This window comes from Chelmon rostratus, chromosome 3 (assembly GCF_017976325.1).
Source record: "Chelmon rostratus isolate fCheRos1 chromosome 3, fCheRos1.pri, whole genome shotgun sequence".
Lineage (NCBI taxonomy): Eukaryota > Metazoa > Chordata > Actinopteri > Chaetodontiformes > Chaetodontidae > Chelmon > Chelmon rostratus.
The window spans coordinates 15749800-15763356 of record NC_055660.1 but is presented as its reverse complement, the minus strand read 5'-3'; the positions used below and the strand labels follow the sequence as shown (position 1 = coordinate 15763356).

Here is a 13557-nt window from a genome sequence, read left to right as displayed (position 1 = left end):
CTTAAATGTTCTGTCTCTGCACGATAGTTTCCCCACTGCCTCTCTGATGCCTGACCTGCCTCTCGCTCCTGTCCTGATATTTTCACATCCAGCTCAATGAATTCAGACTTTAAGAGTTTATTTTGACCAAACCAGAGTTGGTTGTGATAGTGGGAAAAGTGGAAAGACTAACCAACACAGCTTTGGTGAGCTGTATTTTGTTCTCGTTGATCTGGGAGGTTAAAATGAGTCAATGGAGTCTGGTGGCTTTAAGGAGAGTGAAATAATGGCTGCATCTAGTTGAAAAAAAAATCTCTTACTCTTATTCTTTAACATGAAGGTGTATCTCTGCAGGGATCCTCTCCATAATGTCAGCGGCAAAAACAGAACTTACAGTAGATGTACGCTGACAGCATGCAAGAGCCTTGAAGGATTAGACTGCTGCACCAGTCTTGCTCAAAACTGGACCATTTTCAAAAATTGTTGTCCCCATTAGTCACTTAGACGCAAAACATGGGAAATTAGCATCCAGGTGGAAAAATACTTACGTTTTCCTTTACAGATATTGATGAGCAGTCAACTCAAAACATACCTATATAGACTGAAACCAGTAAAAGGAGGGAGAGTCAGAGTGGAGAAGTAGCATCACCCTGTCTGAAGGGAGTCCCGAAAGCAGTGGACTCGAACAACAGCCCAGCATCGTAGAACACACCCATGCTGTCCTTCCCTCCACCTGGTGTGCAGCCTGTGTCGGACTTCTCTACAATGTCCCACACCTGAGCAGAGAGGAAGTCATCACACAGAAATACAACCAGACAAGGCTTAGTTATGCAAGTTTAATAGCGAACCAGCAGAGGTGGAAGTTACAAATACCATTTACTGTCAGAGTAACAAGTTAATGTTGACTGACACTCCCTTATGTAACAAGAAAAATACTACATAAATAAAGTTTATTATTATGATAATTATTACTATTGGTGAAAATGATCAAGTAGTTCTCAGAGCTGAATCTCAAGCTCCAGCCAGCTTCTCAGCTCTCTGTTTTCAAATGTGAAATGATTTGAAGTGAATACAATGATTTTGTGTAGGTTAATACGATGATACAATTGCTCCCTCCAAGTGAGCATCCCCCTTCCCCCCATTGCATATGCATAATAAGCTTCTGAGGTGCTGCCTGATCACCAGTGACCCCCCATTAAATCTTTCTGGGGGCGCCACTTAGTTCAGCCCTTGCAGAATGTTATAAAAACTAAATGCCCCCAGATAGGAAAACAGTTCCCCACCTCTGACCGATATCCTCTTATCATTTGCAGGGTGCAGAAGGCTGAAGCCAATCACAGCTCAAATTGGAAGAGTGCCGGGGCAAACCCTGGACAGGTCAGCTGAGGACAAACCCATATAGACACAACTATCTATCCTGACATGAGTATCAGTAACCTGCATGTCATTGCCTCCTCCATCGACACGCTGTGGGCTTAACTGAACCTACTTTTAAAAAGATTTCAAAAGACAGAAAGAATAAAGAAATCACCTTTTTCTGGGTGAGACGGTGCTTGTTGTTTAGGACATACACGCCTTTGTCAACTGCCACCAGTCCCACTGTGGCCTCTGGATCTCCAGTGATCTTCAGGCCAAACATCCTGCGAGGCTCATACGAGGGAGCGGGTCTTGTTGTTTCCAGCCTCAGCTAAATGTGAGAGGCATTCAGATTTGGATTTGTGAAAGCAGTTTAATAAGTAAAAATGTATTTTTTCCCAACTTAAACTCTACATGAGTGTTGTGCGTCTCACCGAGCCCATGCAGGAGTCCTTGACATCCACCCAAACAGAGTCTGCCACCACTTCATAGTAATTTGTATGGTAGTATGCTACGATGCGGAACGATGGCAGCATTTCTTTGGTAATGGGCAGAACCAGAAAAATCAGAACGTGATGTTTTACCTTGTATCGGCCATATTTCACCAGCTGACCTCTGCTCAGGATCTGGGAACACAGATTTACACATCAGCACTTGCCAAATATGAGTGTACATACAGCACAGACTGCCAAGAGCAACACAAACACTCAAACATGTTCACAAACGCCCACATACACAGGTGCAAAACATCTCTCACCAGGTAAGTGATGTCATGTTGTTCGGTTACCGGCCTGTTGAGGTGGAGGCTGAATTTCAGATTTTCCCCTAATGTTACTTCAGTCATATCCACACCTGTAATAACAACATTCCACAATTAGTATTAGACATTTAGGAGCGTCCTATTCATAGTTTCTAGGCAGGACTGCCACCACCATCACCACTGACTTTACCATCTGATTTTATTCCAGGACGTTCCTCACCTATGTGGATGTAGTTGTTGCTTTTCGTGGTATATGGGAGAGCTACCATTGTGGCTGATGCCTGTTTTTCACGTGAAATCTGAGGATCGTTGGTAATCGCCTGCAATTAAATTAACACAGTTATAATAACAATAACTTCTAAAACAGCTCACAATCACTATCCCCTGCAGCCCACCTTCAATGTTGTGTTTATGTTGTGTTTTGCATAAGCTTTAATGTAAAATTTAAAAACAAAATTAAACAATGCTTAAGACATACTGTAACAATCAGTGCTTCACTGGTTGCTGTATTGATGCTAAGCGTTGCCATGCCTTTGTCTGTGGTGAAGCCCCGTGTCTCACCCGGAGCAACCACCACTTCAACAAATTGTGCCGGAGTGCCGTCTGGATTCACAACTTCAACCTGCCCTTAGGGACACAAACAGCTGAACCATCAGAAATCATCTAGTTAAATCTGTCTGATGAAAACATGTGTAGGAGCAGCTAATACTCTTAGCAGTATATTTGTGAGGACACAGTCATCTTCCAAGTTGCAAAAATATAAATCTAAATAACTACTTTACCGCAACATCAAAGGGCATTGCTGGTTTGAAATATTTGGCCGTTTTCTTGAAGTGGATGGTGTACGGTGATGTGACGATCTGGATACCTCTCAGCTCTGCCTCCACCATCTCACTACCTGTTGTGATAAATGCACATCACAGTCTGTTACATTTTGTCCTCCCTTCAGAGCTCTACAAATACAACCTGTCACAAAAAGGCTCCCCTACTAAAACACAGAAAAAGTCAGCAGAGCGGGAGGACATTTTATTATAAAGCCCTTAAATCATCATAAAAGGAGCCATAAAACATTAAGTAGACTTGGTCTGTAGTCTTAAACCTAATTCACATAATAAACTAGAAGGGCACTTGGAGAGTGCACACCGCCAAGACCAAGGCCAACAGTCCACTTTGCTATGATGCGTATGCAAATCTACATCTACACATGTACGTATGCCTGGATATACTTCAAAAACTGTTAGAATTAGGTCAAAATATGGTGTGTGAAGCCTCATCACCACGGCTGTGCTTTTATTACTATATTTCTAAACTTGAAATATTTCACATGCTAAAAAGTACATTTGTGAAAACTGTTTCCATAGTTTGAGAAACAACAATACAATTGCACTGGTTCTCCTGTGAAACCGCTGCTCCATAACAATTGCTTTCAGAATAAAGAAGGATTTCCTGTAGCCGTGAATATGGATTTGCTGTATTTCGACATTTAGCTGTTTTATCACTATTGAACTTCACTACCATCTACTGGATTTTAAGGTGTATTTTTCCAAATCAAAGCCCAAATCCCCAAATGTTAACGAAAGTGAAAAATGATTTGTGTGTCCGCCCCGCGACTTGGTATCCACTCCAAACTTGAATGGATTCATGCTCGGCCAATCCTATGTCCTTCCACGAGTCTCGTGAAAGTCAGGCCAGTAGTTTTTCTGTAATCCTGCTGACACACAAACCAACCAACCAACAAACAAACAAACACACCAAACCAAAACCATAACCTCCTTGGTGGATGTAACAAAGCCCATAATAGTAATGGCAGCACTTATGGTAATTTTGAGACAGCTGAATCACTGTGATCACACACACACACACACACACAAACGCTCTCTTTCTTACCGCTCTCCGTCAGCACGCTGGCAGATACATATATGGAACTCCCCACCAGCTCGAGGATGTTGCTGAAGGTCTGTGTGATGTGCTCTCTCTTCAGTCTGACCTCTCCTTGTCCTTCCGCAATCTAATGTGACATAATACAAAAAAGCAGCTTGAAATGCAGTCAGTGAAGTTTTTTTTTTTTTGGCAATGAAAAGGCCAAACTGGTGAGTGGTGGTTTTAGGTTTGGTCTTTGTTTCAGTGTTTGCAAAAGAAAGCCCAAAAGATAAAAGCCAGTCACATTCTGTGCCGTATGGACTGACCAGTCGACTGGCAGACTGGCAGAGATACAGGAAATATGGACTCACCATCACTCTCTGAAGAGAGCCTGGAAAGCTCTTTTTCTGGCCCTGTTGCAAAACCCCAAATAGCACATAGGCCGTCCCGTCCACCTCTTCCCCGGACAGATATCTAAAGTCAGGCAATAACAGAGCAAACCAAATGGGAAATGTCAAAAAGTAGCAACAGGAAAATGATATCAAAACAGCAAAAGGCTCAACATCCACACCAATCAAACCCGAGGGGTTTACCACGAAGCAAGTTCGACTTTGCCGGGCTTTCACTGCATTAGCCGGCTTTACGAAACCTAAAACCCCCATTCACTGTGTGTCGTGTGGGTCAACTTCCTGACAAAATGGACAGGCCGCATGCTACACACTTCAATCCAGAGGAACACGTTATAATGGAGAGCTATGTCAGTCTCTCCCGTTTCCTTCTAATGTGTAGAGGCCTTTGTTAATCTTGATACAGCACGTTTCAAGATTACACTCTGGAACTGCATTAAGGTTGGCCCCCTTCTGATGGAGATCACTTTAGTTTCCAGCTAAAGACAGACATGATCCAAAGTGATGTGTGGTGACAAAAAAAAACAAGAACACAACACGATGCATCCAATTTGCACTGCAGTGCACCGAACTTAACCTCCTCCAGAGCAGGTTAGGATGTGCAGCGCAAGTTACCATGACGATCTAGCCACCTTTGTGACACTTTAACCCTGTTAATCTCGCTTCCCAATACACCCCTCTGACCCCTAAATCCACCAAAAAAAAAAAAAAAAAACCCTGCACACACGTAGCTTTGATGTTGACGAAGAGCTCTTGGCTGTCCATGTCGAAGAAGCGGCGCTGAGGCGTCAGTTTAACCTCAAAACTGGGCAGCACTGGAAGAGTGAGAACATTTCATTTTGTGTCCAATCAGATAAAAAGTCTTTAAAAAGTTTATAGGTTTTAAGAAACAGTTAATGAGGGACTCACCGTATTCTTTGACCTCGAACTCTGCAGAGAAGCTGCGCTGTGGGCTGCTGAGGAACTTCACCAGCACCTTCCACACTCCATGACTACACACACACACACACACACACACACACACACACACACACACACAGGTTTAAAACATTGATCACAAACCAGACTACAGGTAACAAAGGTCTGGACAGTGTCACTAGGGGGCCTTGGATGAACGGAGTGGACACTGAATAGAAGATGAACAGGCTTTAATGCAAATAGAAAGCTGCCGTATGGGTCAGTATGGATATGTCCACAGTTTATTCCCACATCACATAGATGCTTCATGAGTGGCAAACTGACACCAGTGTTAAACCCAAAGGGCATGACGAGGCAAGTTTATGGTTTTGGATCATTTTCTCTAATGGAAGCACGTACATGTTCAATAAGAAGCAGCTGGACTGATTAAAGGAACTCCACATATCATATTGGTATGCCATGAAAATAATAATCGGTTTGGACAAACTGGCTCCTGTCCCAGACTTGAACCACTTCAGGACTGTGTCCAACACAGTTTACCGTCCGGTAACCTGGGCCACAGAACTGTTTGAGATGCAGCAGGACGAGGGCTGAAACCTTGTATTGGTCAGATCTAGATGAATGTCCGTCAAACCTCAATGACCGCATCTTGGCGCTGTACTCAGAAGATGGAGTGTACTGACACAGCCTTTCACCCAATACTTTGAATATGTTTTACTATCCACTTCATGTGCTTGCTTTTGTTTTTTCTTGTGCGGAAAGACATGGTTACATGGACTCTGAAGTCTTCCCATGTTGTGACACTATGGAGTAACTCACCTGACACGATCACCAAGATAGTAAAGTCCGTGGTGAATCCCTGATCTCAGAGAGACAGGATCACTTTGTACAATGACGCCGCTTGGGTTCTAAAAATGAAAAGCATTAAACATTAGTAACAGTAAGCATCACCAATTTTCTGATTCCTTTTGGAAAGCTGTACTAACATTCCCATATCTTGCCTGTAGGTGACTATTTCCTGGCTGCTGTCTGTGTGGTCACTCGTCTCGCTGATTTAAGCTACTTTTTTAATTTGCCCATCTATTTTTTGTGGGTTCACACCAGTATGTGCAACTTGTGTATGGATGTACTTTCACACGGCTCCTGTGGGAGACTGTGCAGAGTGAGTCTGGATGGATGTTTTAGTTATGTTAGTTGTACTAAGGAGCAATGTTTGGTGTTCAGTTCTGCACCATATAAAATACAATACCTCAAACTCGATGCCAATTTGAGTTAAAGCATCAGATTCAGTGCTTCTGTCCACAGGCTCCATGCTAGGGGTCACTGCAAACACCCTGTAATGGACTGCCAGAGAGAGACAGAAAGTGAAGCACTCGCTTAAATTACACCATTTATTCCATGTCCACTGTCAGCTGCTTGGGTTTGCTAGGCAACATGCAGCTAAACACCAAACAGCCGACAGCGGGAAAGGGTACGTTTCACAAGGCTGTTCTTGAAGTTTCAAAATCCTGAACAATTTTTAAAACTGGTGAGATACGTTTCATACGTTATACGCTCAACACCTATAAAAACAGCACAGGGTTGCAGCCTACGTCACATAAGACAGTCTTAATCATGTGATACCTGTTAACCACCTATTATCACGTGACCAAGTTTCATACTGGTAACAACTGGACCATCTCCCTGACAGCTGAGCGAACTCCATCTGCTATTGAACGCCCCAAGGTAGGGCCCTGGACTCACCGTAGCTGTTGGGGGTGTAGATGGTGGTGTCAGTATGGATGAAGATGTAGCCGGACTGGAAGGAGACTAAGACAATCTTCTCCAGCAGTCGGCTGGGGAACTGAGCTTCCAGGTACACATACTGCTTCATGTCGGGATCCTTACTGAAGTCACCAGTCGGGATCTGAGTATGGAGAGAGTAGCAGCAGCATTGTCTGAATGTTGAATAAGATCTAAACAACTTTATTAGAAGATTAAACCCTGTCCTTGTGAGGCACAAAATGACAAACAATGCCTGGATGGATTTACCAATATGGACAGCGCTGCCTCAAGCTGGAGACCTGAGATCGCTGAAGTAGGCAGCAATTTACAACAAAAATGCAACTATATTCTGTAGGATACGACTGTGAAGATTAGGGCTTTAGGGTGCTTAAAATTAGGTATGCAGTATCAAATGGATATATGCTCCGTGCGCCATGCACAGTCGATCACTCACAGGTCTGCTACACAGGTAAAACACACTCTGTCCAAATTGCAGAGTCACTGATGCACATGATGAATATAAACCATCGTGTCTCTGCTGCTGTTCATCACATCTGGGTGACAGGGCCTTCAAGGCTGCTGCTCCCCGTCTGTGGAACGCCCTCCCCGGCCACCTCAGGGCTCCACAGTCGGTGGATGCTTTTAAAAAAGGACTTTCCTTCCTTTTTCAGAAAGCTTATCCAGACTGATCTTATCTGATTTTATCTGCTGACCGTTTTTATTGTTTTGCTGTGTTGCTTGTTTTTACTGTTATTATTGCTTTTATTGTTATTGTTGCCTGTACTGTGCACTTTAAGATTTGTGTTCAAATGTAAAGTGCGTTATAAATAAAATCTATTATTATTATTATTATTATTATCTGCTCGGATGTTCGTCACTGTAACAGGCTGCAGGATGATCTGAGTTTCAAAACTGGGTCTGGAGTTGATATGTGTTAAACTGTGCTGCTGTGAACCGACCAGGTTATTGCGAAACTGCTGGTCAAAAAACACACACACACAGTAGCACTGGAGTGTCTGTAGTGCCACATCCTTTCTGTGTGCTCTGTGTTTAACTGAACATCACCTGTCCGACACCGCGATTATCTGATTTCGGCCCTTAATTGAAATCAACATATTTTGCTCTTGTCCAATAGTAATATAATATCTATTGTGATGATGTGGTGTGTAATTATACTTGAATTTGTGTGTAATGTTCCACATTACAAAACATTTAAAAACCCACCTTGTTTCCAGACCCAATGCTTGTCCTCCAGCAAAATTAAAACAAGTTCATTATCTTAAGAATTTCATATAGAAATTTGTTTTACACTGTAATTGTATTTTTTCCAGTAAATCTACCTGATTCTAAAATAAATGATACTACAATTAATTGTATTGATATTTCATTGCAATATCAGAATTGGTAACATTTTTTTTTCCTATTCTCCTGTATTGTTACTCGGTAACATTACTGCACCCTGTAATTATGAAATATGTATATAAATAAAACAAAAATGAAAACCAATACAGAATGCATCTTCATTAACCAACCCCATGCACATGCGTAAATACTGCCAGGCCTGTCAAAAGCAGGCTACGACTGAACACAGTAAAATCCAAGTCAACAGTGAGACTGGATCAAGGCCAATGAAAGCTGTCCTATTCCACCACGAAACTTTTAGTGCATTGTACTTTCTGTTATTTTAGAGTGAAATATATAACCACAGGAATCTTGCTTTTAAATCAGTAAATCTGTCATATCCTTCAGTATTTCTCCATTACCGTAATTTGTCCAAAGCCCTGGAAATCATTTGCCTTAGTAAGGCTCACAGATGCTGATGCCAGCCTTTTGGTTTTGGTTGGATGGTTCATCACGCTGATGTCAACATTGATGTTTCCTTCATGCACGCAGTCTTGAATTTCCACAAAGATGTTTTCTGGTGTTCCTACTCGCAACAGGTTGGGGGCAGACATCACCTCTCTGGAGAGAGAAGTATGGAGTATGTAGTACTGCTTGTACACAGGGAACACATAATGCTGCTACTCAGGATGTTCAGCAGAATTGCCCACTGATAATATACAACTTTGAGCTGCTTTTTTTGGAATGTTGCTTTAAGAAATGGGCCACCGGTTGTGTTGTTTTTGTGTGTGCACTGATTGATACGTGTGCACTGACACAGCCTCACCAGTAATATCAGTGCTATAATGTTCGCCATCCCACAAATCTCCACATGGTCCTTTTGATTTCCACAAACAAACGTGAATGGATGACAAGCCTAATAAGACAGGTTTAGAGTTATATTTTTAGAGTGCACCATACTTACGAATTTTGACCTTCGCTCTCAGAAATAAGTACCCTTACACAACAACATGCACACACACACACACACACAGACACACACACACACACACACACACACAAGTCTTTTTATAGAGACACATTAAGCTAAGCCTAAAGCCTTGACCACATACTTATGTATATTTGGCAAAACAAACCTTTTCCTTTGCATTTGGTCCTCTTGCTCACACACAAATGGCATTATTGGTCACTAAAGGAGAGATTTTTAAAAACGGCTTGCTAAAGTACCGCATCGTGGAATTTTTTAATGGCGGCATCTATCATAGTTTAGCATGTTAACTTTTGCTAAATAGCACTAAATGAAATGTCCAGTGTTAATCAAAGTCATTGGGATTGATGGGGTACATGAACTTGTGCACCGAAATTTCATGGCAATATGCAATATGGTTGTTGAGATATTTCAGTCTGGACCAAAGTGAAGGACTGACAGAGAACACTGTCACCTCTCGAGTCATGCCTACAGCACAGCTGTAGAGTGATCAAAAATAATGGGAACATTGTGACCAAGTGAATTATAAGTTGTATCCTGCGACAGGATAGGATGCAGAGCATGCACTCCAGCATGGACTTTACACGTAATGAGTGATATATTGATTACCTTGACTAAGATCCAGCACTGGATCAATAAAACATTTAATCATTGCTGTGTCTGTCGTAATGCACCACTTTGCAAACTCAACATCTAGGCCAATTTTCAGGTATCATTTGAAAGACTACTGCACTTTGACCTATGCTACACAAACATGGGTGAAACATAACAGAGCTAAACTAATAATAAATCAATAGTCTGTAGGCATTACTGGAAAATGCCTTGACTTATTGTTAATCCCATTACAATTTCTAATCTAATACCAAGAGGTTCTACATTTCGTTGGACATCAAAAGGAACCAAACACATAAGTAGTCTAAATTCAAGAAACTCAGTAGTATGTACATCATTGTAACTAATTTCTTTTTCTCATGGGCTGAGCAAACACAGCCAAAAGCGTAAGGAAATGTGTTAGTATGATAGCATCCGCTTCAATTGTGTTTCTATATTTCATTTGTCATTGAGACTGACGGTCACTTAGTTTCCATCAAAACTAATTTTGTCTATCTGTTCACATGTTTCTCACAATCTACGCATTTCACTTCCAACGCTTCTTCCATTTTTTACTGTTCTTCCTATAGAGTTTGGATTGTGTCAGAAACCATTGTGACAGTATCAGGTCAGACGAAGCAGATTAAGACAAGGTTACAACAATTGACTTTAAACGTCAGGATAAACACACACAAATACACTATTATTCAGTATTCAGAAGGGCAGTTTACCCCATTTTTGTCACAGTAATGAATCAATGGGCCATTTGAAGATTACACATTTGAATTCTCTGTGAAAGCAACAAGGAAAACAGCCTTTGTGGTAAATTTAGCCATAAAAGTGGCGCACTGAGAAGAAGAAAAGCAAACAAGAAAAACTGAAGTTTAATTTCCATTTTTGCTCTTTCGATCTCAAAACAATTTTGAACAGACATTCAGGGTCTGTGAAGATGAGGAAGGTCAACTTACAGTTGAGATCCATCAGTCAGAGAGGAAAAGGCCAGAAAGGCCAGCAGCCACAGCTGAGTACGACACGTCCTCCTTTGTGATCCCATGTCTGCAGTCAATGTTGTCTCTCGCTCTGCAACACCCTCCTTTTGTCCGCTCACCTCCCTCCATCCTGCACCTTTAATTCTCCTCACTACTGTCTCATCCAGTTAAAGGTTGGTGGTTCACAATGCTTCTAGTCTTTCTCAAAACAATAGTCAGGTACCCATATGTTTGCTGTAGTCATTCATTCCTGCTCATAGTGGGTATTAAGAGATCCCATCCTAATGCACTTCCAATGTAAAATCCACAGTCCCTGTGCAAAAATATGTTCCAAAGTTCATATAACATATCCTCTATATTACTCTGCTGCAGCAAACACTGTCAGAGGAATGTCACACCGTGGTGAGGTTTGTATCGTCTTGGGTTTGTTGTCTTGTCAACCCTGTTTTATTTTGAAAGTCTAATTCTCCTCCCGTTTCAGAGCACTTGCCCTTCCTCATGTGTCACCATTGTGTCTGCCCTGATTACCTATTGTCTCCACCTGTTCTCCATTACCCTCCATGTGTTCATATAGTCTGCGTCTCCTTTGTCTTGTGCCAGAGTGTCTTTGTCCGTAGGTCGAGTCCTCCACGCCAGTCCTTGTCCACAGCCACAGTATTCTTCCACGTAAGCCTGTTTTCCCTCTTTGAGAGTGATTTTTGTTTGTAAGTTTCATAGTTTAGTTCCTTGCCTTCTTGTTCCTTGTTTTTGTTCATTTCATGCCATAGTCCTCCTTATGAGAGTTTTCTTTTGTTTCTTAAGACATTGTATTTCATTGTAAGCTTTTTGCCTTCTCGTTCTTTATTTTGTTCATAGTAGTATCTTAGCCCTCGATTAGAGTGTTTTTTGTTTCATAGCCATTGTTGTATAGTCTGTTGTAGATCCTCTTTTGTTTCACCCTAGTGTATTTAAGTTTACTAGTTCTCCAGTCTGAATTCCTCCCTTTTGGAGTGTTTTGTGTTTGATAGCCTTTTGAGTTTCTTCCTCCATTAGGAGCGTTTTTTGTTATCTAATTTCTTACTTTATTTAGTGAGTAACTTCTGCTACTCACTTCCCTAGAAACATCATAGTTCAATTTCATAGCCTGTTTGTTTGGTCACTCTTTGAAGAGATCTGGTTATCATGCTTAATAAACTTGTGTGCTGTGAAAACTCTGCATCTGAGTCCTCTATCGAGTCCCGGCCTGACAAGGAAAAATGAGAAAAGCAGGTCTGCTCAGCATTAGGAGTCATAAGACATAAGGACTAGTCACAAGCAGGAAAAACAAAATTTAGGTATTTGCATATGTGTGCATGCACTTTAGATCGGTTATGTAAGACCTGGACAGTATTTATTAATTGAAAGAACAACTGAATATACAAGTCTCTGTGTAGCCGTCAGCCATAGCGTTACGCATCAAGTTCTGCTGGCATCAAGTGGCACAGCAAGTGTAAACAATTGACAAATTATTTCCTGTTAGCCAATGGAGCAACGCAATGTAGCAAAGCTGAACACTTTTCCCACTCAGTTTACATGATGTAGTTCTCTTATAGGCATATTCGATGAAACACATGCCAATTAATTCATTTAAGTTAGCCTGCCTGCTTTAACTAACTTAAAAGCAGGAACCCCCTACCATTCCAACAGCCCACCCGGGGCTGCTGGATAGTTTTTTTTTTTTTTTTATTCCTTTCTGTCTATTGTTCACATTTATATTCATATCATACATTGCAAGAAAGCTTAGAGTCACATAAATTGATTGATGCAGACCATTTCAAGATTCAATTAAAACAGAAGGCACAATAAAAAATTTCATCAAATTGATGCAACATTGAGGCAACTCACCAATTACATCTCAAATCAAAAATACTCCAACAAAAACGGTCTGGTAACATCGACAAAGGTCCAGATGATCCACTGTAGTAAAAGTATTTAGTCCAAAACATGATCCGCAGAAAGATGTTTCCTCCTTTCAAATTATCAGGCACTATGCTTATCTTCTGAGATGCCAATAACAGTCTGAATTGAACTGAGGAGCTACCCTCTCTTCTTCCATGTGAACATCGAGCCGGTCACAACTGATTATGCAAATGACTGGTGCTATGAACAGCCAATAAAATTCTGAACACGACGATTATTGAACTTGGAGTATGGCTAAGTAGCTTACAGCCTTCGCAGCCTTCCCGTGCCTATGCTCAGAAGTATGGATAAATTAGTAAATTTTCTGATTCAGTTGCTGAATCACAGAGGATTTTAAATGTTTAATTTTACACTACTACTACTTGCAAGAAGAACAATACCACAGGTCCTTTGTCCCAACAGCTGTCAGAGTGTTCAGCTTCAGCGTTGTTAGATTTAGCACTGGTTTTCCATATTCCATATTTTTTTCCACTTTCAATGAGTACTCTACATATCAGTACATAATAGTATTCTACTTTGATAATACATATTTATTTCTGTGCAATAGCACATATGCAATTTGTGTAAAGTCTGTGAAATTCTACAGAATTTTTGGCAGTATATTTTTATGGTAACTTTCTTATAGTTCTTTGCAACAATATATAATTTCTTCTCTAATATAGCCCA

The 13557-nt window shown here is 41.2% G+C and overlaps 1 protein-coding gene across 1 annotated transcript in view; it reads right to left on the bottom strand.

Annotated features, from left to right (window-relative positions):
• The window catches only part of LOC121604481 (complement C3-like), a 54635-nt gene extending 43617 nt beyond the window's left edge, over positions 1-11018 (bottom strand). The window contains exons 1-16 of the mRNA XM_041934003.1: positions 10933-11018; positions 8808-9006; positions 7024-7186; positions 6530-6624; positions 6100-6188; positions 5272-5354; positions 5090-5177; positions 4327-4429; positions 3983-4103; positions 2878-2993; positions 2574-2717; positions 2316-2415; positions 2093-2187; positions 1770-1961; positions 1511-1666; positions 629-755 (exon numbers count right to left, since the gene is read on the bottom strand). Coding sequence (XP_041789937.1) covers positions 629-755; positions 1511-1666; positions 1770-1961; positions 2093-2187; positions 2316-2415; positions 2574-2717; positions 2878-2993; positions 3983-4103; positions 4327-4429; positions 5090-5177; positions 5272-5354; positions 6100-6188; positions 6530-6624; positions 7024-7186; positions 8808-9006; positions 10933-11018 — 1957 coding nt within the window. The remainder of the gene's footprint in view (positions 1-628; positions 756-1510; positions 1667-1769; positions 1962-2092; positions 2188-2315; positions 2416-2573; positions 2718-2877; positions 2994-3982; positions 4104-4326; positions 4430-5089; positions 5178-5271; positions 5355-6099; positions 6189-6529; positions 6625-7023; positions 7187-8807; positions 9007-10932) is intronic.
• Positions 11019-13557: the final 2539 nt, after the last annotated feature.